The 27919-nt window shown below is 42.6% G+C and overlaps 1 protein-coding gene across 12 annotated transcripts; it reads left to right on the forward strand.

Annotated features, from left to right (window-relative positions):
• Positions 1 to 27817, forward strand: LOC106585492 (RNA-binding protein Musashi homolog 1). 12 transcript variants are annotated; one of them, XM_014171753.3, is made up of 15 exons: positions 1 to 148; positions 494 to 534; positions 1348 to 1429; positions 1590 to 1674; positions 6729 to 6770; positions 7473 to 7565; positions 14230 to 14278; positions 14947 to 15029; positions 15135 to 15252; positions 16100 to 16237; positions 16872 to 16928; positions 21772 to 21828; positions 23063 to 23242; positions 25550 to 25595; positions 25768 to 27817. In XM_014171753.3, the coding sequence occupies exons 1-14, from the start codon at positions 90 to 92 to the stop codon at positions 25576 to 25578; spliced, it is 1113 nt and encodes a 370-aa protein (XP_014027228.3). In that variant the 5' UTR covers positions 1 to 89; the 3' UTR covers positions 25579 to 25595; positions 25768 to 27817. The 12 variants fall into 12 exon arrangements, with proteins under 12 accessions (XP_014027228.3, XP_014027227.3, XP_014027230.3 ...); XM_014171752.3 differs by having other exon boundaries at positions 23063 to 23238; XM_014171755.3 differs by having other exon boundaries at positions 23063 to 23217.
• The last annotated feature ends 102 nt before the right edge of the window (positions 27818 to 27919 follow it).

Below are 27919 nucleotides of genomic sequence, written 5' to 3' on the forward strand. Positions count from 1 at the left end.
CCCCCTTAAAACCCTTGGCCAAACCCCCGCCCCATCACTCCACTCTGCCTGTTTTTCCATACGGTACAGTCTGAACACACGGGCACGGAATGGAGATGGAAAGGAGCCAGAGCAGCCTGTCATCCACGGACTCCCCTCACGATCCCTGGTAAACTTACCTTCCCCGTCGGCTCTACCTAGTCCTGAGAGCGGATACACCTTCAAGACAAACCCATGAGTTGAAAGAAACTTCCTATTGGAGTATTGAGATGAAGGAGAGCATGCTCGCACTTTTTGCGTTGTTGGTAGCAGTGCTCATCTTCTGAGAGACCGCTCATTCATAGTGTTTTTGTGGACAGAGAAAATATATTTTGGTTTTAATAACGATGTTATAACTTATAATAACTTATATAACGGGTCGACATTTCTAAATAATTTAACTGTCCTCGTTACCTAACATCAAAGCTTACATGTTACATTTACACTGGCATGTGTTTGTTTTTTTGTTTTTTAGCAAAATGTTCATAGGCGGTCTCAGCTGGCAGACGACACAAGGTAAGCTTATTATCGCCTCAAAACTTTATCAAACTTTAAGCCGTTTATTCTCTCATATAATTCTCAGTCATGAAGCTGTTTAAAATACAAAGTGAGAGTTGGAAATAAGAATCTGTAAAAATCATTGTTTTGATTCAAGATTTCTAAAAGTGATGAATGAGTTGTGCTGCTTGTAGACTACTACTCTCGCTTGCCGTCTATATAAATCAAATCTGTGGTCCAATGCTGAAATCAAAGCGCTCATTCAACACAGATCAGAAGCCTACAGGGGGATATAATAAAGAATGCCAAGTTGAAAATAAACCAATCCTAAAGTAATTAGAAAAAACTACCACTGACCTTAGGCTATAAATCCGTGGAAAATGTGTGGCATTTTGGAAAAGGAGTTTCCAAAAGTTCTGATCAATAAACCTTGGCAACAGGCTATTGTTCAAGACAATAATTGCACACTTATAACATGGTAAGAGAGGTTTTCTAGCATCTCTTGAGTGATGAGTTATGTCCAGATTCTGTCATTGGATCATAATTGACTCTTATGCGGTATGTAGGTTGATGTAACTTTAAGAGAGCATGTTCTGTATAGGCTGTCATTGTCAACTTTAAACCCCTTATTTTACGTTCTCATTTCTGGACACTGGACAGTAGCATTGTTGATGTCTGAAGACAATCACAGACTGCGACCATCAGAAAGTTTAACAATGGTGGCTGCAATTTTGCCGTAGTAGGCTATATGTCACACACCACCTGCTGTAAGCTTTTGCTACGGACATACAAAAAAAATTGCGCACAATTTCTTACTATTCTTTCTTTCAGAGGGATTGAAAGAGTACTTTTGCAAGTATGGCGAGGTGAAAGAGTGCATGGTGATGCGGGATCCAGTTACTAAGCGCTCGAGGTGAGGGAGGCGTCCGCAGTGCAGCGCCAAAACAGAAAAGCTCACAACACAACAGTTCAACTGCTAGTCATGACATAGGTCTAGTTCATTCATATTCAGATTATTATCTGTGTCGATACTTTGTGTTTAATGATTGTATATTCTGATATTTTTTTTGAAGGGGTTTTGGATTTGTCACTTTTGTTGACCAGGCCGGTGTGGATTCAGTTTCGGCAGTAACCAGGCATGAGTTGGATTCAAAAACAGTGAGTTATTAAACCACTAAAAGTATTCATGTTGACGAGCATACTCTTCTAGTCTTATCACTTCCATTTCACCTCACCCAATACTACAAGACATGTTTCCACTCTCAAGAACTAACTGAAACATTATTGCAAATGGCTGTAGCAGTTTGATCACTTTGAATAGTCTTTTAGACATACACTATTTGTTCTACTTTTTTCAAGTTCTTACATTATCTCTGGGAAATAAGTTGAATATAAATAAAAAATTATGTAAATATAGATAGGCCTACATTATTGCCTTTATATGGCACTATTAAAGAAGTTGCCATTACTAACTTTAATTTAAACTTGACTAATAAACGAGGCTACTTGGAAAATACTTTGGAATGCTGTTCCCATTATGATGTGCAAGTGTTCTTCACACGTGAAGTGTAATGGGATCTAAAATCTACATGTTGAACCATGGAGGAAAGCTCAGGAATAGACTGGGCTACAGAATGTGCTCTCTCTCCCCTCACCCTCCCACAGTGAAACGGTCAAGAAAGTGTTACTCAGTGTCAATTTCCATGGTAACTGGGGGACCCAGACAGGGTTGTGCTCAATAGCACAGTCTCTGCTTCATAGCAAACTCATCATCAAACTTTCCGCATGCTGTTTTGTGTTTCAGTTTACAAGTATGTCTTATGTGAACAAATGAATGAATGAATTAGTGCCTCTGCACCCTGAAACCAGTAAGCTACAGATGTTGATGTAGTTGGGGCAAGATAGTGATTTTCCTAACATCATATAGGTGCTATTCCATAGGGAGTGTCAGAGTAACCACTACCATATGGAATGGCATTATGATCACTTGTGGGAAAACTAAAAGACATTTCAGAACTTCATTAGCAAAATCAAAGATTGCCCCATTGTTTCAGACATAACCTGTTTCTATGTGTACATGTGCGTGAGGGAATGCGTGTAACTTGTGTTTGTAAAACTCTGTGGTGTGTGTGTGTCTTTGTCAGTAATGAATGTGGGCTGGTCTGGGAACAATGCTGCCCGTTGGTCGCCATAGGGACGGCTGAGTTCCCCCTTACTGGGTGGGAGTGGTGACGGCTGTGTGTAGATCAGTGATGGCTGGGGGTAGATCAGTGATGGCTGGGGGTAGATCAGTGTATTGACATTTATTGAGGCTCTTTCTCCCATTTTTGTGTTTGGAGTGGGACACCATCTCAACATATCTACAGATACACACAAGGAAGATTTGTAGACACTTAAGAGGACACCACTCAGGAAGGAAGGAAGGATTAAAAGGGGTCATAGTCAGGGTGGAGCACTTTATGGGATGGGAACGGGACAGTTTCAAAGTAGTACAGTAGTTTTGCACAAGCATTCTGTACAGAAGTATGGAAAGTGGTTTGTAGATAAACAATAGACCAAAGTCTGACCAAATCAAAAGTTACTGCAGCAGTCTGATTTGGCATGATGATAACCTAGAATGGGGGCTTTAATGGTTAGTCGCCATGGCTTTTTTGTCTCCATGATACTTCCCTCCAAAGATAATGGACACAAAACCAACATCTTTGAAAATGATCATTTCTTCAATACCAAACTAGCCAACAGTTTAAGCTCATAGCAAAACCCTAGAGCAGTAATAGGTTAGATCAATGTGATGTCAGCTGGAGGGAGCTTGGCTGACTGGTTGGTAACAGGGTGGGACTGTGCTCTGCATGGATGGTGCTCTGTGGCATCTTTAGAGTGTGTGTTTCTGGCAAGGAGAAGGCTCAGTGACCAGCGGCAGGGGTGGGATGGTGAGTAGAGTAGGCTTTAGTTTAGAGAGAATACCCTGCCCCCTCTCCTCTCTCGCAGCCACAGGCAGGTTATCCTGTTAGAGAGTTCTCCAGTGGCAACAGAAAGAATGTGCCATGCTCGGACATACTGAATTGCTCCAGGACAAGAATGGAGAGAGGTTTACTCAGACGGGAGAGTAGAGGGCAACTATTCTCAGAGTTGGAGAGGAATTAATGGACTTTTATTTGTAGCTGCTAGCACACTGTCTGCTAGTGACTTGAGTAGCCCATCTACCCATCTATGCAGAATTATTATATTATGTTGTTGTAAGATTATACTAGCTCCCCATGGTGTCTACAACAAAATGTTCCAGGGTCCTAGTTGACACAAGTTGACGGAGGGGGATAGACTGGCTGGCTGCTATGGGATTTTGATAGAGAGTGCCCTATCTGAGTGACGTTGGACGTTAAAGGTTTAGAATAGTGTTTGAGGGAAAATTAGTTTTACAAGATATTATGTCATCCTACATTTCTCCAGCATAGCTTTAGCACAAGGATACTTCAATAGGCAGATATACAGTATACAGATGATAACAACAGTAGTTCAATCTCAAGTGCTTCAAGTTACAGAGTGTTACAGTAGACTGCATCCGATACTCCGTCCAGTCTAGCCTAGCCTTCTCACACTGCTCTATAGAACCTGCCGTGATGTCTACACTACACATGTAGAACATATTCTGTCTAAACATGGAGAACTGTGTCAGTCGGACTCAGTCCTGAATATGGACACTGGTGCTGTCCCACACCTGCTATGCACCCACAAGGCAGGTGCTCAGTCCTAAGAATAGGAAAATATTAACCTGTCCTAAATATCATCCAGGTCAGATCAAAGCAGTTTGAGACTTCCTAAAATCAATAATTCTATTGATTATAGAATACGATGTTTCAGTTCACCCTAATGTGAAGAGACTAACAAGCTGACCCAGAAGGAAGAAGATGAGGAGGAGGAAGGGAGGGAAGGTGGCAGGAGGGATCACCCCATCTGTGATTAGTATGGCTCTACAAAGCAGCTAATAGGATTGAAGGAAAAATGCTTGGGTTGTACTTCTGAGTCACAGATATTTTACTTGACAGTGTGTTTGACCCCTGAGTTTGTGTGCGTTGCTAACTAAGGCCGGGTCGTGCACCTCACCAACTGTTGCCTATGGTTGGACAGTAATTGATCAAAGGCATTGTTCTGATTTGATAAACCCCCTTGCCTTCTTCTTAGACTCAGCTCTGTGGACGGTGGGGGTGAGCCTGGGTTACGGCCTGGCCTGTCTCTCCAACACCAACACCTCTGCCACGTTTAGCATCCTGGAACTGTTACCATCTAATAAATATGTGATCATTAGATTTTTTATTGAATTTGCATGATCATGTCTGTTATTTTGTCATAAATATAGAAGAAAGGGGGCATTTCATTTTTTCTAAAATGAATTGTTTATGCGGGTCATACATTTTGTTTTTAAAAATACTTTTATTAAAAAGTTACCTCACCTGTCTAATGTCCATATTTCCCCCCATGGATGTGTGTTGGTTGCTCTATGTTGATTTTGTCTGTTTGTTTGTTTTTGAATGTGCACAGGAGTGTTGGACATCAGGAGGGTTGGTGACCGGAGGTGACTATCAGAGTAGTAGAGACCATAGAACTAAACAGTAGACTGCATCCGATACTCCGTCCAGTCTAGCCTAGCCTTCTCACACTGCTCTATAGAACCTGCCGTGATGTCTACACTACACATGTAGACTAAACACTGTACTTTACTCTGGTAAACACACATGGTTTACCATAGAGGCTCTAGCTGTTTACTGTAGTTCTGCTCTACCCCGTCATGGTTACGGACTAATATAGTGCTCTTAGCACTGTACTGTCTTACTGTCTCGTAGCATAACAACAGTACTGCGTGGAGTAGTCTAGTCATTCTTTAGTTCTGTTAGATAAGTATAGACTAATACTATAGCTAGAGGTCTCCAATTGCTGTACTATAGTCTCTATAGTTGTATCTTTTTGGCATGGTGTAGTTACTCTTTATCCAATCAGAGTAAATTACTATATTGTAAATGTATGAATTCAAATGGGTTTTGCTTTTGTGTGACACATATCATGGTGAATCTACAATTGACTTGACAGTTTATGTAGTTGCATTGTTATTATATTTATTTAGTATTATTATTATCGTCATCATAAAATGTCCAATATTTCAGTCTCTGCACTGTAAGTGATAGCTTAGCTCTCACGTTTACTGATGCTTTTAGAGCAGAGGTCCACACAGTGGAACAACTGTGTGATGAAAACACTATGAAATGTTGATTTTTTAAATAGCGCACAAGATTATCATATTGTCTTAGCGGGAGAGGGAGGCAAAAACAAACAAACACAAACAAAATGAGGCTGATGTGCTGTCAGTGTGTGAGGTTGATGGCTCTCTCCTCTGTTTGCGTCCGTCCATTCTCCCTCCTTGTCTTCCTCTTGTTCTGTGCTGTTCCTCCCTTTCTTCAGCTCACTGTGTCTCTTTCTCTGTCCTTTTTTTGCGGAGGTGAGATGTGTTTGTGATTGTAGTGCCTGTGTGAGATTCCAGGAGATCACATGTCACATGTTGGTGACGAGAGGAGGAGAGGGCTTAGGAAGGCAGGCCAGAGAGGAGAGGCACCTCTGTGCCTCTGTCACTCCAACATTCCCACACATTCTACCTGCACAAATACACCAATAGACCAGCACTTCTGAGGTTGGAGCAGTATTCAGCTCTGGCCAGTGCACGGTGTAGGCCAATTGGGTTATTGTTAGAATGAAGTTAGATTTGGAACTAAGTAATTCTCATTTTATCAGCAGATTCTTTCAATTCAAAACATTTTATTTGTCCCATGCTTCGTGAACAACTGGTGTAGACTAACAGTGAGATGGTTACTCGCGGGTCCTTTTCCAACAATGCTGAAAAGAGAACATTTCTTCAAAGAGAAAGCACATTTTATACTCAACATTTTTTTCACCTTCTATGCCCCACCTTGTGGAAACAATTACCCCTCTATCTATCCTCTACTTGTCTTATTCCTCTAGGTCTCATAATGACCTATGTACTGGTGTAGCGTTATAACCCAAACACCCATGCTGAGGAACCCTTACAGGATGAGGCAAGGAGCACCATCAAAGAGACCATAACCATGGACTTGGTTCACACAGATTCACCTGATTGCATGGGCTAGTTTATCTGTATTGAGCTGTGTGTGTAAACAGGCCTTTCTCCTCTTAACTCCCTCCTCTAGATTGATCCGAAAGTTGCGTTCCCGCGTAGAGCCCAGCCCAAGGTGAGTGAGCCAGTCTAGTCATTATTTGTCAGGGCTTAATCAGTCCAGTGTGAATGACATTGCTGGGAGGGAGCAGGTTAGCCTGTGCTTGCTGTGTTTAGCTTTTCACATTCTATCTGGGCTAATGCCTTGTAATGAGATGAACATGACTGCTGCTGTGACATCACTGTGCTCCGTACACTCTTATGTGATCAAGTGGCTTTTGTTAACACCTTATACAGCACAATAATGTCCATGGTATATTCTCAAGAGCCTAAAGTGTATACGGCAAGTTCACCGGCATTAATGCTGATTGTGGTAGCAGAAGTAATTTTCTACATAAGCAGTGCAATAGTATGTTAATAATGTACTGTACTGTTGGTCGTGATGGCATAAAGATCAACATAAAGTCTATGACCATTTTGTGGTTATACATGGGCAGAGCTATTTCATCTGATTCCTTTATTTGTCATGCAAAGTGGCCTTTTAGGAGCTTTAGGGGAAATTGGAAGCATGCCTGTTGGTGGTTTTTCCATTAGCACCTGAATTATTTTATCATTTAGACGAAACACATGAGATGATAACACAAACATATGATGGACAATACCAGGCTACCCAACGACAGCCACCATTAATGGTTGATCTTAACCCTTGGTTTGATCAGTTACTCATTCATGAATCCATTCTCCATCCATTAATAAACTGACCCATTTCTCCTTGCAGCTAGTGACTCGGACCAAGAAGATCTTTGTTGGAGGTCTGTCCGTGAACACGACCATCGATGATGTTAAGGCGTATTTCGACCAGTTCGGAAAGGTAAGCAGCATGTAAGCTAGTATTGCTATTAAATGTGACTTTTTAAAATGTTTTATTTAGCTAGCTAGGTAGTTAACGTTAGCTAGCGCTAGTCGGTTGTAACGGCACCAACACTTAGGTATTTCTCCTCCTATAGCTTGGCCTCAAGCTTCTTTTTAAATGGTGTGCCAACATGTAATTCATTTACATTTTTTATCGTTATAAGCCGTGATACACATACAGTGCATTCGGAAAGTATTCAGATCGCTTGACTTTTTCCACATTTTGTTACATTACAGTTTTATTCTAAAATGTATTAAATAGTTTTTTTACCCCCTCATCAATCTACACACAATACCCCATAATGACAAAGCAAAAAATTTTTTTTGAAATAAGACAAAAAATATGAAATATTACATTTACATAAGTATTCAGACCCTTTACTCAGTACTTTGTTGAAGCACGTTTAGCAACGATTACAGCCTTGAGTCTTCTTGGATATGACGCTACAAGCTTGGCACACCGGTATTAGGGGAGTTTCTCCCATTCTTTTCTGCAGATCCTCTCAAGCTCTGTCAGGTTGGATTGGGAGCGTCACTGCACAGCTATTTTCAGGTCTTTCCAGAGATGTCCCATCAGGTTCAAGTTGGTATTCAGGCCAAAGAGTTCAATCTTGGTTTCATCAGACCAGAGAATCTTGTTTCTCATGGTCTGAGAGTCCTTTAGGTGCCTTTTGGCAAACTCCAAGCGGGCTGTCGTGTGCCTTTTACTGAGGAGTGGCTTCCTTCTTGCCACTCTACCATAAAGGCCTGATTGGTAGAGTGCTGCAGAGATGGTTGACCTTCTGGAAGGTTCTCCCATCTCCACAGAGGAACTCTGGAGTTCTGTCAGAGTGACCATCGGGTTCTTGGTCACCTCCCTGACCAAGGCCTTTCTCTCCAGATTGCTCAGTTTGGCCGGGGGGACAGCTCTAGGAAGAGTCTTGGTGGTTCAAAACTTCTTCCATTTAAGAATGATGGAGGCCACTGTGTTCTTGGAGACCTTCAATGCTGCAGAAATGTTTGGGTACCCTTTCCCAGATCTGTGCCTCGACACAATCCTGTCTCGGAGCTCGACCTCATGGCTTGGTTTTTGCTCTGACTTGCACTGTCAAATGTGGGACCTTATATAGACAGGTGTGTGCCTTTCCAAATCATGTCCAATTAATTGAATTTACCACAGGTGGACTCCAATCAAGCTGTAGAAACATCTCAAGGATGATCAATGGAAACAGGATACACCTGAGCTCAATTTCGAGTCTCATAGCAAAGGGTCTAAATACTTATGTAAATAAGGTATTACGGTTTTTTATTTTTAATACAAATTCATAAAACCTGTTTTGGCTTTGTCATTATGGGGTATTGTGTGTAGATTAATGAGTAAAAAAATATTTAATCCAAGTTTAGAATAAGGCTGTAACATAACAAAATATGGGAAAAAGTGAAGTGGTCTGAATACTTTCCAAATGCCCTGTAGAATCGCAATACATATTGTATCTGCACCTGAGTATTGTGACAATTTTATAGCGTGATGTCCCTGGCAATTCCCAGCCCTAGTACAGTGGTTCCCAAACTGTGGGGCACGCCCCCCTAGGGTCGACAGGGGTGGTGCGGGGGTCCAGCTTTCAACTTAATCTTGAAAGTTGTAATAGTAGAATGCACAAGGTGCAATTTCTAAATTGGGTAGTGCATCATCAGTTCCTCTTGTCATGTTAGTCATTGTATACCTTAGAGAGACATTTATAACTTGTCAGAAATGTCCAGATCAACTAGCCCAGGTCAGCTAATGTTTTTTAGCTAGGTTTTTTTAGCCCAAAGATTTTGTTGGAATGTTTGAGTCACTTAAATATCACATGAATACACATTAGACATGGCAAAATGTATAGAATTGTAAGAAAATGTACTTTAAAACTGCACAATATCTCTGCACCCATGACAAAATGTGTAGAATTGCAGGAAAAAAGCTTTAAACCTGCAAAATGTTCTCTCTGCCAAAAACAGTTTGTGTTATGAACAGTGCCTATAGAAATCGACGTGGCGGGTGCACGCGCAGGGGTGGTGTGGGATGTTCCCCAATGCTGGAAGGGGGGCCTGAGTGAAAAGGTTTGGGAACCCCTGTCCTAGTAAACGTGTCTGGATCTCATAGCCATTAAAACCAGTAGATAGTAATAGCGCTGACGTCATTCACGAATTCCTATGGAAAACTCCTGATGGCGCATGAAACCGGAAGTATTTTAATTTGAAGGGCGCCGTATTGCTGAATGGGGCTGAATGGCACCAAAAAATCTTTACATATCATTGTGAAAGTGGCCGTAGCTAGCAAAGGATCATGGTCGATGTAGTCATTTTCATCCTTCCTGAGAGAGTCAACCGGCAGCCTTCTCGTAGCCTGCCGACCCGTGATTGGTCTGTGTCAGCAAGTGGTCCTGTGTAACGACAAATGTAGTAGTCGGATTGGATCACTATTTAATTAAATATATCGATTTGTAGCGAACTTTTAAATAATTCACCTTGGGGATTTATGCCGATCATAATTTACATAGGCTTTCCTGCCTGGCTAGGTTGCTACACAGTAGCCGACCAACAGAGCTCCAGACCGGACACAGGTGGGCTGGTGGATCTGTTTCTTAGACTGTGTTGTTGAGGGGAGGAGGGAGTGGAGATGAGTGGGATGCTGCATCCTCCTCCATGGCAGTGTTTCCTCAATACGTCTCACATCTTTGTTGTTTAGATGAAACTGATTGCTGAGGTAAGGCTAAACATTAAGTGGAATAGAAGAGTTGCTTTGGAAGAAAGGAGAGTTACTTGTGGGAGGGGTGGAGGAGAAGAGTGATAGAGAGAGTAGAAGCAGAGTGGACAGGCTTAGGGAGGTATGGAGCACTAGGCTAAGTTAGGGAAAATAGGGAGCAAAAAGTTTTGGAGTGAGTGTGTGTGGCAATGGTGGGGAGGGATTATCAGAATCTGAATTAATCTGATGTAACAGCTGCTTCTACCCCAACCCCCTCCTGGCCCATTACCGTGGTGACCCGGCTTGCCCATTGTCCCCAAGTAATTCAGCGGGCAAGGGGTTTTGTGTTGAGGGTGGGGGGGTGTGTCAACCCAGAAGTTGTGTAACAATAACACTCGTCGACCAACGGTCAAAACAGACCCAAACCAACATACTTTTCACTTCCAGTCTGTCATCAGTTCATAGATATTTATTTGAATATCCGTAGTGTACTGTTTTTACTCTTCCCACCATAGATTCCAAGGGTCTTGAAATGCAGACTGGAGAGAATAAATGAAGGGTGAGTAATAGAGAGAGAGAGAGAGAGGAACTAGGCCAGAGAGATGGGGTGCAGGGATTTAGTGGGACTATTAGGTATTTGAACAAAGCTAGGGAAATATTTAGTTAGTTTGTACAGGAGTTTAGTATTTACAAGGAGGAGCACTTTTACTCCTCTGTTGAATCTTTAAAATATTCTTACTTTTTGTTGACACTGTACCTATTTTAAACAGGCAAAACTTAAAATAGTGGCCGCAGGTAACCTACAGAAGTAGGTAAGTTGCAATTCAATAGGAAATCAGATAAACCAATGAGCCTGGATGCTAACTAGATTAGCTTTCAACCCCAGTAATAGGCTGAGGCAAAGCTCATTTATATAGTTTAGTCAGCCATTAGTAAGTCTAGTCTAGCCAGTCAGGGCAGAGTTTGATTATGTAATATTACATTTGAAGTCTTGATAGTTGAAATGGTACTTCCTGTTTCTATCATATACAATACTGTATGTGACACATGAAATGCTTCACTCCCAATCATAAAACAGCATGAATGGAATGAGAGAGATGGATGGATTGAGAAATGTAGGCTCCAGCCATCCATGGAAGTTCCTGATTATACTGCCTCACTGGACCTTTTGTATTCTGTCCTGCTCTGGACAAGGGGGTGGAGAGAGAGATGGGGAGAGAATGACAGGGAGGATGAGCGGTGGAAGAGGGAAATATTGTCCAGTGCGCCATTAAAATGTCCCGTGTTTGAAATATCTAGGTTTAAAGGACAGTTATTGATTTAGAAACATTTTGTTAAATGAGGACATTATTGCCGTTTTAACTTTTAATTGCACTGGGTGCTTGTGGTTAATCTCTGTTGATGACTCTATAGCACATGTGAATAACATATCTTAAGTGTTAGTTCTGCCTTTTTGCGAGTTGTAGATTTCAGCATATAATTCAGCTTCTAATTCAGTCCAGTTTGGTGGTGTAAACCGTGGAGTGACGTTGCCTGTGGTGTTCCATTGCTGTGTCATGGGGCTTGGCCTAGAAAGAGGCAGTCCTGGTTAGGGAGACAGGAGGGGTGATAGGGAAATGTCAGAGTGGAAGGAGTCAGTGATTTGAGAGGGCTAAGACCAACAGGTCTTCTTTCACACTGGCTGGAGGCACTCCTCCCTCACCCTTGACCTTTCTGCGTGCAAGCTGCCCAGTGATATCCCCAAGCACGAACACACACTCACTCTGACACACACTCACTGACACTAACACAATGTACCAGTTCTGGGTGGAACCATGTACACCTGTCAATGGCTTTATTACAAACCGAAACACATTTTATGTGGAAAACTCAGATTCATTTAGGAGTTTATTTGAATTTAGGAGTTTATTTCAATTATAATAGGTGTGTGATATTTCATGCTTTTTTTATTAGATTTTGTATTGAAAGGTATTAGTCTGGGTTCAGTTGAAGGATATACCTGGGACTCTTCACTTTGAAGGGGGGGGGGGGGGGGCAGAGAGGGAGAGAGAAAGGGCACAAGGAGAGGAGGAGTTATGGCTGGCTGTGCCAACAGACAAAGCCTCCACACCTCTTTGTTCTCTTGCTCCCATTCTTTGTCTCTCTCTGTTCTCCTCCCTCCCTATTTTGTCCCATACTTTCTGTCTCCACCTTTATCTCACGACACTGTATCTTCTCTCTCACTCTCTCTTGCTCTCACTCTCTCACACACTCATCTCTACCTCACTATGGTCTATACCCGTGTTCTCTCCCCAGTCCCTCTTCTTGTCATCAACTCTATACTTGCCCACATTTTTACTTTACTTATTGTACCCCCTACCACTCTCTCCGTTTCTCTATCTCTCTCACCCTCTGTCTCTCTCTTGTACACTCTCTCTCTCTCTTCACAAATAGTGCTTGTTGCCCGATAAAGCTCTTTAGGAGAACTTCTTGCACAATTGCCATGGGAAGGGCAAACTTTCGAAAGTAGGGGGAACGAGGATGGATTATGTCTTCTTTTTCAAAGAGATTGCGACAATGCAGTTCAGAGGCAGGAAATCTAACAGTGAAGGGTTTCTAATTTTGTCATGAATCAAACCTTTCCTAGCGACCATCTTGTGCCCATGCACCACAAATGTCCCCTCAAGATTTGTTCTGTTTTTTTCCTTATTATCCTTCCCTCTCCTCCTCTGTAACCCCCTCTCCTCCTCTGTAACCCCCTCTCCTCCTCTGTAACCCCCTCTCCTCCTCTGTAACCCCCTCTCCTCCTCTGTAACCCCCTCTCCTCCTCTGTAACCCCCTCTCCTCCTCTGTAACCCCCTCTCCTCCTCTGTAACACCCTCTCCTCCTCTGTAACCCCCTCTCCTCCTCTGTAACCCCCTCTCCTCCTCTGTAACCCCCTCTCCTCCTCTGTAACCCCCTCTCCTCCTCTGTAACCCCCTCTCCTCCTCTGTAACCCCCTCTCCTCCTCTGTAACCCCCTCTCCTCCTCTGTAACCCCCTCTCCTCCTCTGTAACACCCTCTCCTCCTCTGTAACCCCCTCTCCTCCTCTGTAACCCCCTCTCCTCCTCTGTAACACCCTCTCCTCCTCTGTAACCCCCTCTCCTCCTCTGTAACCCCCTCTCCTCCTCTGTAACCCCCTCTCCTCCTCTGTAACCCCCTCTCCTCCTCTGTAACCCCCTCTCCTCCTCTGTAACCCCCTCTCCTCCTCTGTAACCCCCTCTCCTCCTCTGTAACCCCCTCTCCTCCTCTGTAACCCCCTCTCCTCCTCTGTAACCCCCTCTCCTCCTCTGTAACCCCCTCTCCTCCTCTGTAACCCCCTCTCCTCCTCTGTAACCCCCTCTCCTCCTCTGTAACCCCCTCTCCTCCTCTGTAACCCCCTCTCCTCCTCTGTAACCCCCTCTCCTCCTCTGTAACCCCCTCTCCTCCTCTGTAACCCCCTCTCCTCCTCTGTAACACCCTCTCCTCCTCTGTAACCCCCTCTCCTCCTCTGTAACCCCCTCTCCTCCTCTGTAACCCCCTCTCCTCCTCTGTAACCCCCTCTCCTCCTCTGTAACCCCCTCTCCTCCTCTGTAACCCCCTCTCCTCCTCTGTAACCCCCTCTCCTCCTCTGTAACCCCCTCTCCTCCTCTGTAACCCCCTCTCCTCCTCTGTAACCCCCTCTCCTCCTCTGTAACCCCCTCTCCTCCTCTGTAACCCCCTCTCCTCCTCTGTAACCCCCTCTCCTCCTCTGTAACACCCTCTCCTCCTCAGTAACCCCCCTCCTCCTCATTCTGCCCTTTCCATCCATCTGTTGCTGAGCCTCCCTGCAGAACTTGAGAAGGGATGAGGTCAGACAATATAGTGCGAGTGTGTGTTGTTTGAGGTGATGTGTGTACAACTCTGTGTTTGTCTCGTCTAGGTTGACGATGCCATGCTCATGTTTGACAAGACCACCAACAGACACAGAGGTGAGACTCCATCTCTGTATCCACAACAACAATTTTTTTTAAAAATTTTGGTAATTTAGCAGACACTTTTATAGTTAGTGCATCCATCTTAAGGTAGCTAGCTAGGTTAGACAACCACGTATCACAATCGGAGTAAGTAAAACTTTTCTCCAGAAAGCAACTATCAGCAAAGTCAATGCTAGTAGGAAAAAAAACACTACCCCCCCATCGGCTGAGCAGGAAGAACTGAGCATGAGGAGAGGAACGAGGCTAGGCTAATTAGTCCGTTAATCGGGATCAGGATAAAGCCTCCTTAAGCTCCTCCTCCCCACCCTGGGACTGATCGATTATGACAGCCCACCAGCTTTACTGGGCTGAGGGAGGAGGGGAGGCTCTCTGGCCTAGCCAGGAGGGATGGGAGGGAGGAGGGGATGAGCCAGGAACAGCACCCCAGAGGGGGGAGGGTGCCAACATTCTAAGCAGTTATTACAGGACCTAATACAGGAGGGGGTTAGCAGCAGTGCATTAGCCCCACACTCGAACCCCCTAGAGACAGTGGAAGGGATTTACCCAAACTTGGGTCTGATATGTTCAGTAATGGGAACAAGAGCTTTAATCCATTGTGTCGTGCACAATGCTTCATGAGTTGAACCTCCTCACATACATTATTTGTATTTTGTCTACTCCAGGATTTGGCTTTGTCACGTTTGAGAATGAGGACGTGGTAGATAAAGTGTGTGAGATCCACTTCCATGAGATAAATAACAAAATGGTGAGCTAAGAAGGCCGTATATCAATCCTTCGTAATTCAATACACAATGTAATTGTGAGAGGTGTAGTTGTTGACTGTTTTTTCCCCCTCGTGTGTTTCTGACAGGTGGAGTGTAAGAAGGCTCAGCCCAAGGAAGTGATGTCACCCATGGGCTCGGCCAGGGGGCGCTCTCGGGTGATGCCCTATGGCATGGACGCTTTCATGCTGGGTATCGGCATGCTGGGTAAGCTCATAGTGACGATGAGGACGACAGTAATGCCAGCGATGATGATGTGGCCTCTTATATCTTGTTACTCCATATCGTCAAATGACTGTGAAACACTGTAAAGAATCTTCTCGTAATATCATATTTTACATCATGTGGAGATAATTTACCACAGAAAGTACAACCGCTAGGGGACAGATGTCATACTCTTTATAGGATCATCTCCCCATTATAAGATCATTCCATACTTGAGCCTGCCAACTGAAAAGTCTATTAAAACATGTACTACCAAATGAGTTTAAGTGGTACCCTGGAATGTATGCAATCTATGGTATTAGGGTAAAGTAGTGCTTGTATGTGTGTAATATTGCTATTTATGAAATCCCAAATGACACATTGGCTTCCTTACCCTGTAAACAGTCAATGGACAAGGTATGACAGCAATCCATGCTTTGGCTTAGTTTCCCTGGCACTGTTTCCAAATGCTAACGCTTTAGCATTTGTGGCAAAAGTCCCATTGAAGTTATGGTACCGATATTAGCATTTTTCACCAATGCATGGATTGCTGTTATACCCTATCCTTAGACTGCTTACAGGGTAAGGAAATCAGCATGTCATTTTGTCATTTGGGGTTATATGACACCACCATCATCTACTGTTCAGTCTGAGAACTGCAATATTCACAATGACATTGGCAGGACAAGGGGAATTATAGTCAAGGGTACAGTTGTTAAGTTAGATCAACTGTGGGCTGAGCATACATACATACACTAAATATCCTATTGGCTGATCTAGACTAGAGAATGTCATTGACTGCATTGTTTCTGTGAACCTGTTGTTACATTGACAGTATCCTCTTTCACAGGCAGGGGGCAGCACTGTTTCACTCAAACACAGACCCATGACTGTCCTTTCGCCATAGGTTACCCAGGGTTCCAGGCAGCTACGTATGCTAGTCGAAGTTACACTGGCATCACCCCTGGATATACCTATCAATTCCCTGGTAAGAAGCTACTCCTCCACCCATTCATACTCCCTTGAGTCAATCATGGCCATTTTGCCCGTTCCTTGGACCATCACTGAGCAGTAGAGGAGTCCAATCATTTGATGATGGTTGTGTAATTCTTAGGGTTTATTCATTTCCAGTTGGTGTGTGTTTAGACTCGTCATAATGTATATAGCTCCCACAAAATACAGACAAACTATTTAACCAATACACACACATGCCTCCATGGAAGCTCATAAAGCACTCTGTGTGTGTCATTGGCTGCTTGTAAATATCAGGGAGTGGAATTACATATGCTTTGCATGCTTTGTGTGTGGTTGTATGTGTTAGTAAGAGAAAGAGAGAGAGTGGGTGTGTTTGTGAGGGCCAGTATATTCTTAATCCATCCTAATGTATTAGGCTTGTACGACCAGTTAAGCAAATGAATTCTTCGGCTACGTCAATCTGCCACTTCCCATTCCCTCTCTTCTTTAATTTCTTCCTCTTACTCCATCTCTCCAGCTCAGTGTTGTGTTCCCCTGTTGTCACCCTAGTTGTGTGTTCTCTGCAGGTGTGTGTATGTGTACGGATGAGTGTGTCCCTTGCTTCACTGGTGGTGTGTTTCAACAGCACTCTGATGTTTTTGTTCTAGAATTCCATTTAGAGAGGACCCCCCTTCTGACATCATCCCACCCCCCTGAGCTCACAGGTCAGTCCCTCCTCTGGCCTTTACAAGCAGCTTGCTGTCAGTCTGCTACACACCCCTTTACTGTGCTGCAAACTAGTTATTACACAGTGACACCAGTAATTACACACTACAGAGTCGTGGGCTTGCACTCATCAGTGTTTTTGTTAATATACACTACCGTTCAAAAGTTTGGGGTCACTTAGAAATGTCCTTGTTTTTGGAAGAAAAGCACATTTTTTTGTCAATAAAATAACATCAAATTGATCAGAAATACAGTGTAGACATTGTTAATGTTGTAAATGACTATTGTAGCTGGAAACGGCAGATTTTTTATGGACTATCTACATAGGTGTACAAGAGGCCCATTATCAGCAACCATCACTCCTGTGTTCCAATGGCATGTTGTGTTAGCTAATCCAAGTTTATAATTTTAAAAGGCTAATTGATCATTAGAAAACCCTTTTGCAATTATGTTAGCACAGTTGAAAACGGTTGTTCGGATTAAAGAAGCAATAAAACTGGCCTTCTTTAGACTAGTTGAGTATCTGGAGCATCAGCATTTGTGGGTTCGATTACAGGCTCAAAATGGCCAGAAGCAAACAGATGCCTCACAAGTCCTCACCTGGCAGCTTCATTAAATAGTACCCGTAAAACACCAGTCTGAACGTCAACAGTGAAGAGGCGACTCCGGGATGCTGGCCTTCTAGGCATTGTTCCTCTGTCCAGTGTCTGTGTTATTTTGCCCATCTTAATCTTTTATTTTTATTGGCCAGTCTGAGATTTGGCTTTTTATTTACAACTCTGCCTGGAAGACCAGCATCCCGGAGTCGCCTCTTCAATATTGACATTGAGACTGGTGTTTTGCGAGTACTATTTAATGAAATTGCCAGCTGAGGACTTGTGAGGCATCTGTTTCTCAAACTAGACACTCTAATGTACTTGTCCTCTTGCTCAGTTGTGCACCGGGGCCTCCCACTTCTCTTTCTATTCTGGTTAGAGACAGCTTGCGCTGTTCTGTGAAGAGAGTAGTACACAGCGTTTGTCATGGATCCCTCTGGAACTTTCATTGTGCACACCTGGCCCCTATTCCCACTGATTGTATTTGTATATATGTGCCCTTTGTTCACCATGGTGCTGTCGATTATTGTTACAATGTCCGTTGGTGCGTGCGAGTACCTGTGCTGTGTGTTTTGGGCTTTCGTGCCCTTGTGGATTGCGCAGATGATTACGGGTCTCGTCCCGTGTGTTAATCATTGTGCTAGTATGTTATTTATTTGAGGTACTCCTCACTCTTTTGTTTGGGTTTCAACCCTGTGTTTTGTTACGTGTTTGTTTGGTCTTCGTCCCCGTGCCTTTACACGGCACGCCGTAATTTGGGCTGAATAAAAAACGCATTCCTGCGCCTGTCTCCCGAATCTCTTCATGCCGACGTAACAGAATAATCGACCATTGAGGGAGACAGCGGGAATGGCCCATCCAACGACGCTGCAACTGGTCCATCCGGCACCGCCGCAACTTCGGCAGCTGCAACTGGGTTGTCTGACGTCACCACAACGGGTCCGTCCGACGATGCAACTTCAGCAGCTACAACTGGCCCGTCCGCCGCCGCCACAACCGGACCATCCGACGCCACTGCCACTGGTCCGTCTGACGCCACCGCAACTTCAGCAGCGGCAACTGGCCCGTCCGACGACGACGCTACTTCGACAGCTGCATCGGGTCCTGTTCGACCCGCGCTGCGTTCCTGTGATCGTCCCGGTATCGGGGGGGTACTGTCACGGATCCCTCCAGAACTTTCATCACGCACGCTGTCCCCTATTCCCACTGATTAGTATTTGTATATACAGTTGAAGTCAGAAGTTTACATACACTTAGGTTGGAGTCCTTAAAACTCATTTTTCAACCACTCCACAAATTTTTTGTTTACAAACTATAGTTTTGGCAAGTCGGTTAGGACATCTACTTTGTGCATGACACAATTAATTTTTCCAACAATTGTTTACAGACAGATTATTTAACATATAATTCACTGTATCACAATTCCAGTGGGTCAGAAGTTTACATACACTAAGTTGACTGTGCTTTTAAACAGCTTGGAAAATTCCAGAAAATGATGACATGGCTTTAGAAGCTTCGGATAGGCTAATTGACATCATTTGAGTCAATTGGAGGTGGACCTGTGGATGTATTTCAAGGCCTACCTTCAAAATCAGTGCCTCTTTGCTTGACATCACGGGAAAATCATGGGACAATCAAAGGAAATCAGCCAAGACTTCAGAAAAACATTGTAGACCTCCACAAGTCTGGTTCTTCCTTGGGAGCAATTTCCAAATGCCTGAAGGTACCAAGTTCATCTGTACAAACAATAGTACGCAAGTATAAACACCATGGGACCACGCAGCCACCATCCCGCTCAGGAAGGAGACACGTTCTGTCTCCTAGAGATGAACGTACTTTGGTGCGAAAATTGCAAATCAATCCCAGGGGGTGATTTGCTGCAGGAGAGACTGGTGCACTTCACAAAATAGATGGCATCATGAGGAGGAAAATGATGTGTATATATTGAAGCAACGTATCAAGACATCAGTCAGGAAGTTAAAGCTTGGCCGCAAATGGGTCTTCCAAATGGACAATGACCCCAAGCATACTTCCAAAGTTGTGGCAAAATGGCTTAAGGACAACAAAGTCAAGGTATTGGAGTGGCCATTACAAAGCCAGGACCTCAATTCCATCGAAAATTTGTGATCAGAACTGAAAAGGCGTGTGCGAGCAAGGAGGCCTACGAACCTGACTCAGTTACACCAGCTCTGTCAGGAGGAATGGGCCAAAATTCACCCAACTTATTGTGGGAAGCTTGTGGAAGGCTACCCGAAATGTTTGACCCATGTTAAACAATTTAAAGGCAATGCTACCGAATACTTATTGAGTGTATGTAAACTTCTGACCCACTGGGAATGCGATGAAAGAAATAAAACCTGAAATAAATCATTCTCTCTGCTATTTTTCTGACATTTCACATTCTTAAAATAAAGTGGTGATCCTAACTGACCTAAAACAGGGAATTATTACTAGGATTAAATGTCAGGATTTGTGAAAAACTGAGTTTAAATGTATTTGACAAAGGTGTATGTAAACTTCCGATTTCAACTGTATGTGCCCTTTGGTTTCCATGGTCTTGTCGATTATTGTTACTATGTCTGTTGGTGCGTGTGAGTACCTGTGCTGTCTGTTTTGGCTTTCGTGCCATTGTGGATTGTGCAGATGATTACTGGTCTCGTCCCGTGTATTAATCATTGTGCGGTGTGTATTTATTTGAGGTACTCCTCGCTCTTTTGTTTGGGTTTCAACCCTGTGTTTTTGTTACGTGTTTGTTTGGTCTTCGTCCCCGTGCCTTTACACGGCACGCCGTAATTTGGGCTGAATAAAAAACCCTATTACGCATTCCTGCGCCTGTCTCCCGGATCATTCATGCCAACGTGACAGCATTGTACAAGATCTTCAGTTTCTTGGCAATTTCTCTTATGGAATTGCCTTCATTTCTCAGAACAAGAATAGACTGACCTGTTTCAGAAGAAAGTTCTTTGTTTCTGGCCATTTTGAGCCTGTAATTGAAACCCACAAATAATGATGCAGATTTGGCATGGGTCCTCAGATCCTCAAAAAGTTCTACAGCTGCGCCATCGAGAGTATCCTAACTGGTTGCATCACTGCCTGGTATGGCAACTGCTTGCCTCCGACCGCAAGGCACTACAGAGGCTAGTGCGAACGGCCCAGTACATTACTGGGGCCAAGCTTCCTGCCATCCAGGACCTCTACCAGCCGGTGTCAGAGGAAAGCCTAAAAATGGTCAAAGACTCCAGCCACCCTAGTCATAGACTGTTCTCTCTGCTACCGTGGTACCGGAGTGGTACCGGAGCACCAAGTCTAGGTCCAAGAGGCTTCTAAACAGCTTCTACCCCCAAGCCATAAGACTCCTGAACATCTAATCAAATGGCCACCCAGACTATTTGCATTGCCCCTCCCCTCTCCACACCAATGCCACTCTCTGTTGTCATCTATGCATAGTCACTTTAATTAACTTTACCTACATGTACATAGTACCTCAACTAATCGGTGCCCCCGCCCATTGACTCTGTACCGGCACCCCCTGTATATATATTGTTATTTTTACTGCTGCTTTTTAATTACTTGTTACTTTTATCTCTTTTTCTTATCCGTATCTTTTGAAACTGCACTGTTGGTTAGGGGCTCGTAAGTAAGCATTTCACTGTAAGGTCTACACCTGTTGTATTCGGCACATGTGTCTAATAAAATTTGATTTTGATTTGATGCTCCAGATACTCAACTAGTCTAAAGAAGGCCAGTTTTATTGCTTCTTTAATCAGAACAACCGTTTTCAGCTATGCTAACATAATTGCAAAAGGGTTTTCTAATGATCAATTAGCGTTTTAAAATGATAAACTTGGATTAGCTAACACAACTTGCCATTGGAACACAGGAGTGATGGTTGCTGATAACGGGCCTCTGTACACCTATGTAGATATTCCATAAAAAATATGCCGTTTCCAGCTACAATAGTCATTTACAACATTAACAAAGTCTACACTGTATTTCTGATCAATTTGATGTTATTTTAATGGACAAAAAATTTGCTTTTATTTCAAAACAAGGACATTTCTAAGTGACCCCAAACTTTTGAACGGTAGTGTACCTTGCACTATGTAGCTCCATATGTTAGAGTTTTGACATGATGTTGATGATAATGGTAAAACTCATTTTCTGACTGACTTGTCTAGAGAGGTCATGTATGTTTTTGTAGCCTGAGCTGGATGTGTAACCTGTTGTACCTCCTCTTCCCTGTCAGCCATTCCTCTGTCGGCATACGGACCAATGGCAGCAGCGGCAGCAGCAGTAGCTAGAGGTATGTTGGTGCTGTTTAAGATGAGGGAGGACGATTTTTCTTCTATTACAGCATATTGGATGACTGTCATTCATATTCCATTCACCCAGATCAATGTAACAGTGATAGATTTAGGCTACTACATGATACTCAGATTCTCCCTATACCCATCATGAGGTTGCTACAACATAGCCTAAGAATAAACATTTACAATGTAATTGCACAGGTCAAGAGACAAATTTGAGTAATCAAGGTGAAAGACAGTGACACGTTCAATATCGTCTTGCACGTCAAGCTCAAGGATGGGCAACTGGCGGCATGCATACCAATTAAAAACTATAACTTACTGTTGAGAGTTAGAATAATAGAATACACAAGGTGCAATTTTTTCACTCAATTAGATCATGTCAACTAAAATGTTTTTGATTGGTAAGTTAGTCTAGCGGCCAGCTATCTAAACTTTTAGTAAGCATGGTCGAATTACTGACCGGTATGGGGCCCTTTGATCATCAGTTATCATATTAAAAACGGTAAACATTTGCCTCCACCCCATGGCAAAATGTGTAGAATTGCAGCAAACTTGCTTTAAAATGGCAACATTTTCTCTACGCCCCATGGCAACATGTGCAGAATTGAAGGAAATTAACTTTAAAACTTTTTTTTCTCTCTTCGCTGTCATGAGGGTGGCCACTAAAATGTTCTAGATTCATTCTCTGATCCTTTGATTGGGTGGATTACACGTAAGTTCATGCTGCAAGAGCTCTGATAGGTTGGAGGACGTCCTCCGGAAGTTGTCGTAATTACTGTGTAAGTCTATGGAAGGGGGTGAGAACCATGAGATTTTGTATTGAAGTCAATGTACCCAGAGGAGGACGGAAACTAGCTGTCCTCCGGCTACACCATGGTGCTACCCTACAGAGGGCTGTTGATTCTACTGTAGACCTTCATTGTAAAACAGTGTGTTTTAATTAATTATTTGGTTACGTGAATATATTTAGTACAGTTTTATCAAAAAAGGAACACTTTTTTAATGTTTCACAATTTTTCTGAAATTCACTGAGGAGGATGGTCCTCCCCTTCCTCCTCTGAGGAGCCTCCACTGGTATGAGGGGTTGAAAGACTGAAAACCTCTCTCATCTGTATCTCTGCCAGGGTATGACTGAATGGAGAAATTGTCTGTTTGTTTTACAGTATTTCTTGTGTGTACTTAATTCTGTGACTGTCCACTTATTTGCATCTGTATTTGATATATTAGGCTCCACCCCCTCTCGTTCAGGAGGGTTCCTGGGAACCAGCAGCCCTGGCCCAATGGCAGACTTGTATGCAGCAGCCAATCAGGAGTCTGCTGTCAGCAGCTACCTCAGCGCTGCAAGCCCCTCCCCAAGCACTGGGTTTGGCCATAGTCTGGGGGTAAGACACAGCCCTTATCACGTAGGTATTTTAGACCCTATTCATTTTTGGTAATGCAAACTATCTGTTCAGTTTGTCATAGGAAGAATATCTATGCCTCATAGCAGTGCTTCTAAGATGTTGAGTGCAATATCAAATAAAATCTACGTTTATTGGTCATGTACACAGATTTGCAGATGTTATCACAGGTGCAGCGGAATTATTGTTTTTCTAGCTCTAACAGTGCAGTAATACAAAACAATACACACACAATCCAAAAAGTTAAAAGAAAGAAATGTTGAAATCAATTCAATTAACAACCCAAATAGCACTGTAACAGTAATCCAAACGCAATCTATGCATATGTACACTGGATTAATTTATACAAGATATACTAGGAATGATATGTATAGCAGTAGATATGTTAGAATGAACTATGTCAAGAATCCACTATATACAGTACATTCAGAAAGTATTCAGACCCATTGACTTTTTCCATATTTTGTTACGTTACAGCCTTATTCTAAAATTGATTAAATAAAAATGTTTCCTCATCAATCTACACACAATTCCCCATAATGACAAAGGGAAACAGGTTTTTAGAAATGTTTGATAATTTATAACAAAATAAAAAACATAAGTATTCAGACCCTTTGCGATGAGACTCGATATTGAGCTCAGGTGTATCCTGTTTCCATTGATCATCCTTGAGAAGTTTCTACAACTTGATTGGAGTCCATGATTGGTAAATTCAATTGATTGGACATGATTTGGAAAGGCACACACCTGTCTATATAAGGTCCCACAGTTGACAGTGCGTGTCAGAGCAAAAACCCAAGCCATTAGAGCGAAGGAATTGTCTGTAGAGCTTCGAGACAGGATTGTGTTGAGGCACAGATCTGGGAAAAGCTACCAAAAGATATCTGCAGCATTGAATGTCCCTGAAAACACAGTGGCCTCCATCATTCTTAAATGGAAGAAGTTTGGAACCACCAAGACTCTTCCTAGAGCCAAACTGAGCAATCAGGGGAGAAGGGCCTTGGTCAGGGAGGTGACCAAGAACCCGATGGTCACTCTGACAGAGTTCCTCTGTGGAGATGGGAGAACCTTCCAGAAGGACAACCATCTCTGCAACACTCCACCAATCAGGCCTTTATGGTAGAGTGGCTAGAAGGAAGCCACTCCTCAGTAAAAGGCACATGACAGCCCGCTTGGAGTTTGCCAAAAGGCACCTAAAGACTCTCAGACCATGAGAAACAAGATTCTCTGGTCTGATGAAAACCTGCTTCAGAGCGCTCAGAACCTCGGAAGGTGAACCTTCGCACCAGTCTAACAGGAAAACGACCCCAAGCACACAGCCAAGACAATGCAGGAGTTGCTTCAGGGCAAGTCTCTGAATGTCCTTGAGTGGCCCAGCCACAGCCCGGACTTGTACCTGATCGAGCATCTCTGGAGAGACCTGAAAATAGCTGTGCAGCGACGCTCCCCGTCCAACCTGACAGAACTTGAGAGGATCTGCAGAGAAGAATGGGAGAAACTCCCCAAATACAGGTGTGCCAAGCTTGAAGCGTCATACCCAAGAAGATTCGAGGCTGTGGTGCTCGAACAAAGTATTTAGTAAAGGTTCCGAATACTTATGTAAATGTGATATTTCAGTTTTGTATTTTTTATACATTTGCAAAAATGTCTAAAAACCTGTTTTTGCTTTGTCATTATGGGGAATTCTGTGTAGATAGATGAAAAAAAACAATGTAATAATTTTTAGAATAAGGCTTTAACGTAACAAAATGTGGAAAAAGTCAAGGGGTCTGAATACTTTCTGACTGCACTGTAAATACATATCCGGTGTATAAACAGTGTAACTAAAATACAATGTACAGTAGTAGAAATAGTGTATAGACAGTATGGTCAGTATGTGAATAAAAAAGGTGTGTATAGCATATAGGGTGAGCCTTGAGTTGAATACATTATATACATATAAAGTGCGGAAAACAATATGTAAACATTATTAAAGTGACCAGTGTTCTATTTACATAGGGCAGCGGTCTCTAAGGTGCATACTGGGTGGTAGCTGGCTAGTGACAGTGTCTGAGTGTCCATTCCTTTGTTATGACTGTATGAGCATCTGTCTGTCATTGTGTGACTGATAAAAAAAAAGTCAAATGAACAAGTAATGTTGCTCTCGTGTAATGAGAGCCTATCTACACTGTCTATTTTGACAGACTTGTCTGGCAGATTTGGTGAGGGTTGAGTTATTGTATTGTTGAGTGTGATATTGGTGTTGTTGGTGGTTGTGTTGTGATGACTGGGCGCTCCCTCTAATCACTCCTGTGTGTCTGACTGCTCCCTACAGGGCCCTCTGATTGCTACGGCTTTCACTAACGGCTACCACTGAGAGAGTGAGTCTGCTGATACACCCACCCACAGCATCACATACTCAAAAGTGTCATGTTCCATTCAAATGAATCACTCTAATTTACTGTACATTTATTGTAACTAATGTGTGGTCTAATATATGTGGTCTAATAGAAACATGAAAATAAAATAAACATTGTCTCTATTCCTCTGCAGGTCTGTGATCTGAGAGATGGAAGGAGTTGAAGCTGTTTTGAGCTGATCCGACTCTCTATGGTTACTCCTCTCTGGCTGTGTGACCCTGCAGTTTGGACCCTGACCCTTGACCCCCGATGTCCCCGCCCCTCCTCCCACTGAGGATCTCTCTTCTTCAGACTTCCTGTGTTCTGTCTTAACATCACCTCCTGTCTAACATGTTACTGTAGTTAGCAGAAAGGAACAACAACCTTTAAAATGTTTCTGCTTGTATTAGAAAGATGCAGATAATTCTAGCTACTTTTTTCTTTTGTTTTATTTCACTTAAATGTTTTGTGAAAATTGTAATGTAATCTCATATGTCTTGATTCTTTGTTTAGTTTTTGGGAAATATTTTGTCAGAAGGTGTTTTATTGAGAGGCGGAGAGGGAGAAAGAGTGATCTCCAGGTACGAAATATGTGAAGGACTGGAACAATAATTTCTACTGAATAAGTATATATTTGTCTTTTAGTTCATACTGAATTTTAACAGAAAATGTCTGATTAATGAATTAAATTTAAAAAACGTATTACAATGTTGAAAATGTATATCTTGGTAGGTTTTTAACAAGCATTTGTTATACTAATAATGATCAAAGTAACAAAATTGATAGTCATGAGTCTATTTCCAGTCAGATTGAACCGTGTGATGTCTGTTTTTGTAAAATATTGTAAATATAACTGTATTTTGCATTCTGCAAAAAAATGAAGGGTGTTGGGAGGGCAGGGGAAATGGTACGATGGTATTTGTTTTCAGCAGATGGTTTTATAGTTTCATTGGAAACCCAGACTGGAAATCCAGACTGTTCCATATCATAGTATAATAGAGACGGGAGGTCAGTCATCATCACAGGTATTGTCAGACACAAACTGTGTTTTTGTCAGTCAGTTTTATCATTCTCTTTCCACTGGACAACATTCATGACACTAACATGAAGTTATGATATAGTTTTATGGGAGGGTTTATGTGCTGGTTTATTACTGATGTATTTGTTTGATTCATAATATTTCGTTGTCTTAGTTGTGAGCCTGGCCCAGGTCTGTCAGAGTGAAAGGGTTTTCTCCTATACTGTGAATTCACCCAGGAATCCCTTTTATCAGCACTGGGAGAGAGAAAGCTTGAGATGTTACATTGACGTGGGAGACGCGGGTGTTGGGATACTCCTTTAATATGAGAAAAACTAGCTGTTTCTATCCTCATTACTTGGTACTGTGTTGTTTTCTTGTTGTTTTAGAATGATCATTTTTAATATGTAATGGTTGTAAAGGAAAATGAAGGACAAGCATGCAGAAACAGTCGTAAAACAGTTTCACAATGGTACGATTTTACGACTCAATTCTTCTGCAGATTGTGTTGATGAGTGTGAGTGCGCGTTTGTGTGTGTGTGTGTGTGTGTGTGTGCATTGTATGGCTATATGTGGTCACACTTATTGGCATCATGTGTGAAATGTATTGTCAGGGAATGGATACATTGGTAGTAAATGTGAATGTATTACTGCTAATTTGGTTTGTTACTGAACTTCCTTGTCTCTTTCGGTGTGTGGAAGGGATTTGTTCATTTCTAAGTGAACACTATCTCAGAGGTGGTCCTGAGGCTCTTCCATGATGAGATTGTATGTATTTCTCAACCCCTCCTCCACACCAACAGAGACGCTACATATCTACTGGGTGACACAGACTGTAGCCATGAAACTCATAAGAAGCAATATACTTTTTTAAGAGAACGCAATCGTTTTGTTCAGAAATTTTACGTTGTTGCACTGGGAGGTCAAAATAAAGTGTTTTAATGTTATGGTTAGTTTAAGAAAAAGAGGCACTGTCAATTTCTATCACAAAGTTGTAGATTTTGATATTTTTCTAAGCCTGCTGGTTGCCACGGTGTTGCAGCCTTTGGATTCTGTGTTTACTCTGGAAGGTAATGTTCTTGTCAACACTGTAACCCTCTTTCAGTTATTTTTCTTCCTGTTTTCTCGTTTTTTCTTTGGAAAAAAACTTTTAAAAATTCCTAATAAATTATTTTAAAACATTCCATTTATGCTTTGAGTTGTAACTGTCTTTCCAAACATTGTTTTCATGAAAAGGTTTACAAACAGTATAAGAGGAGGAAGGGAGGGGATAGTAATGGATTGATTT

The sequence above is a fragment of the Salmo salar genome, chromosome 24 (assembly GCF_965601325.2).
Source record: "Salmo salar chromosome 24, fSalSal1, whole genome shotgun sequence".
Classification (NCBI taxonomy): Eukaryota; Metazoa; Chordata; class Actinopteri; order Salmoniformes; family Salmonidae; genus Salmo; species Salmo salar.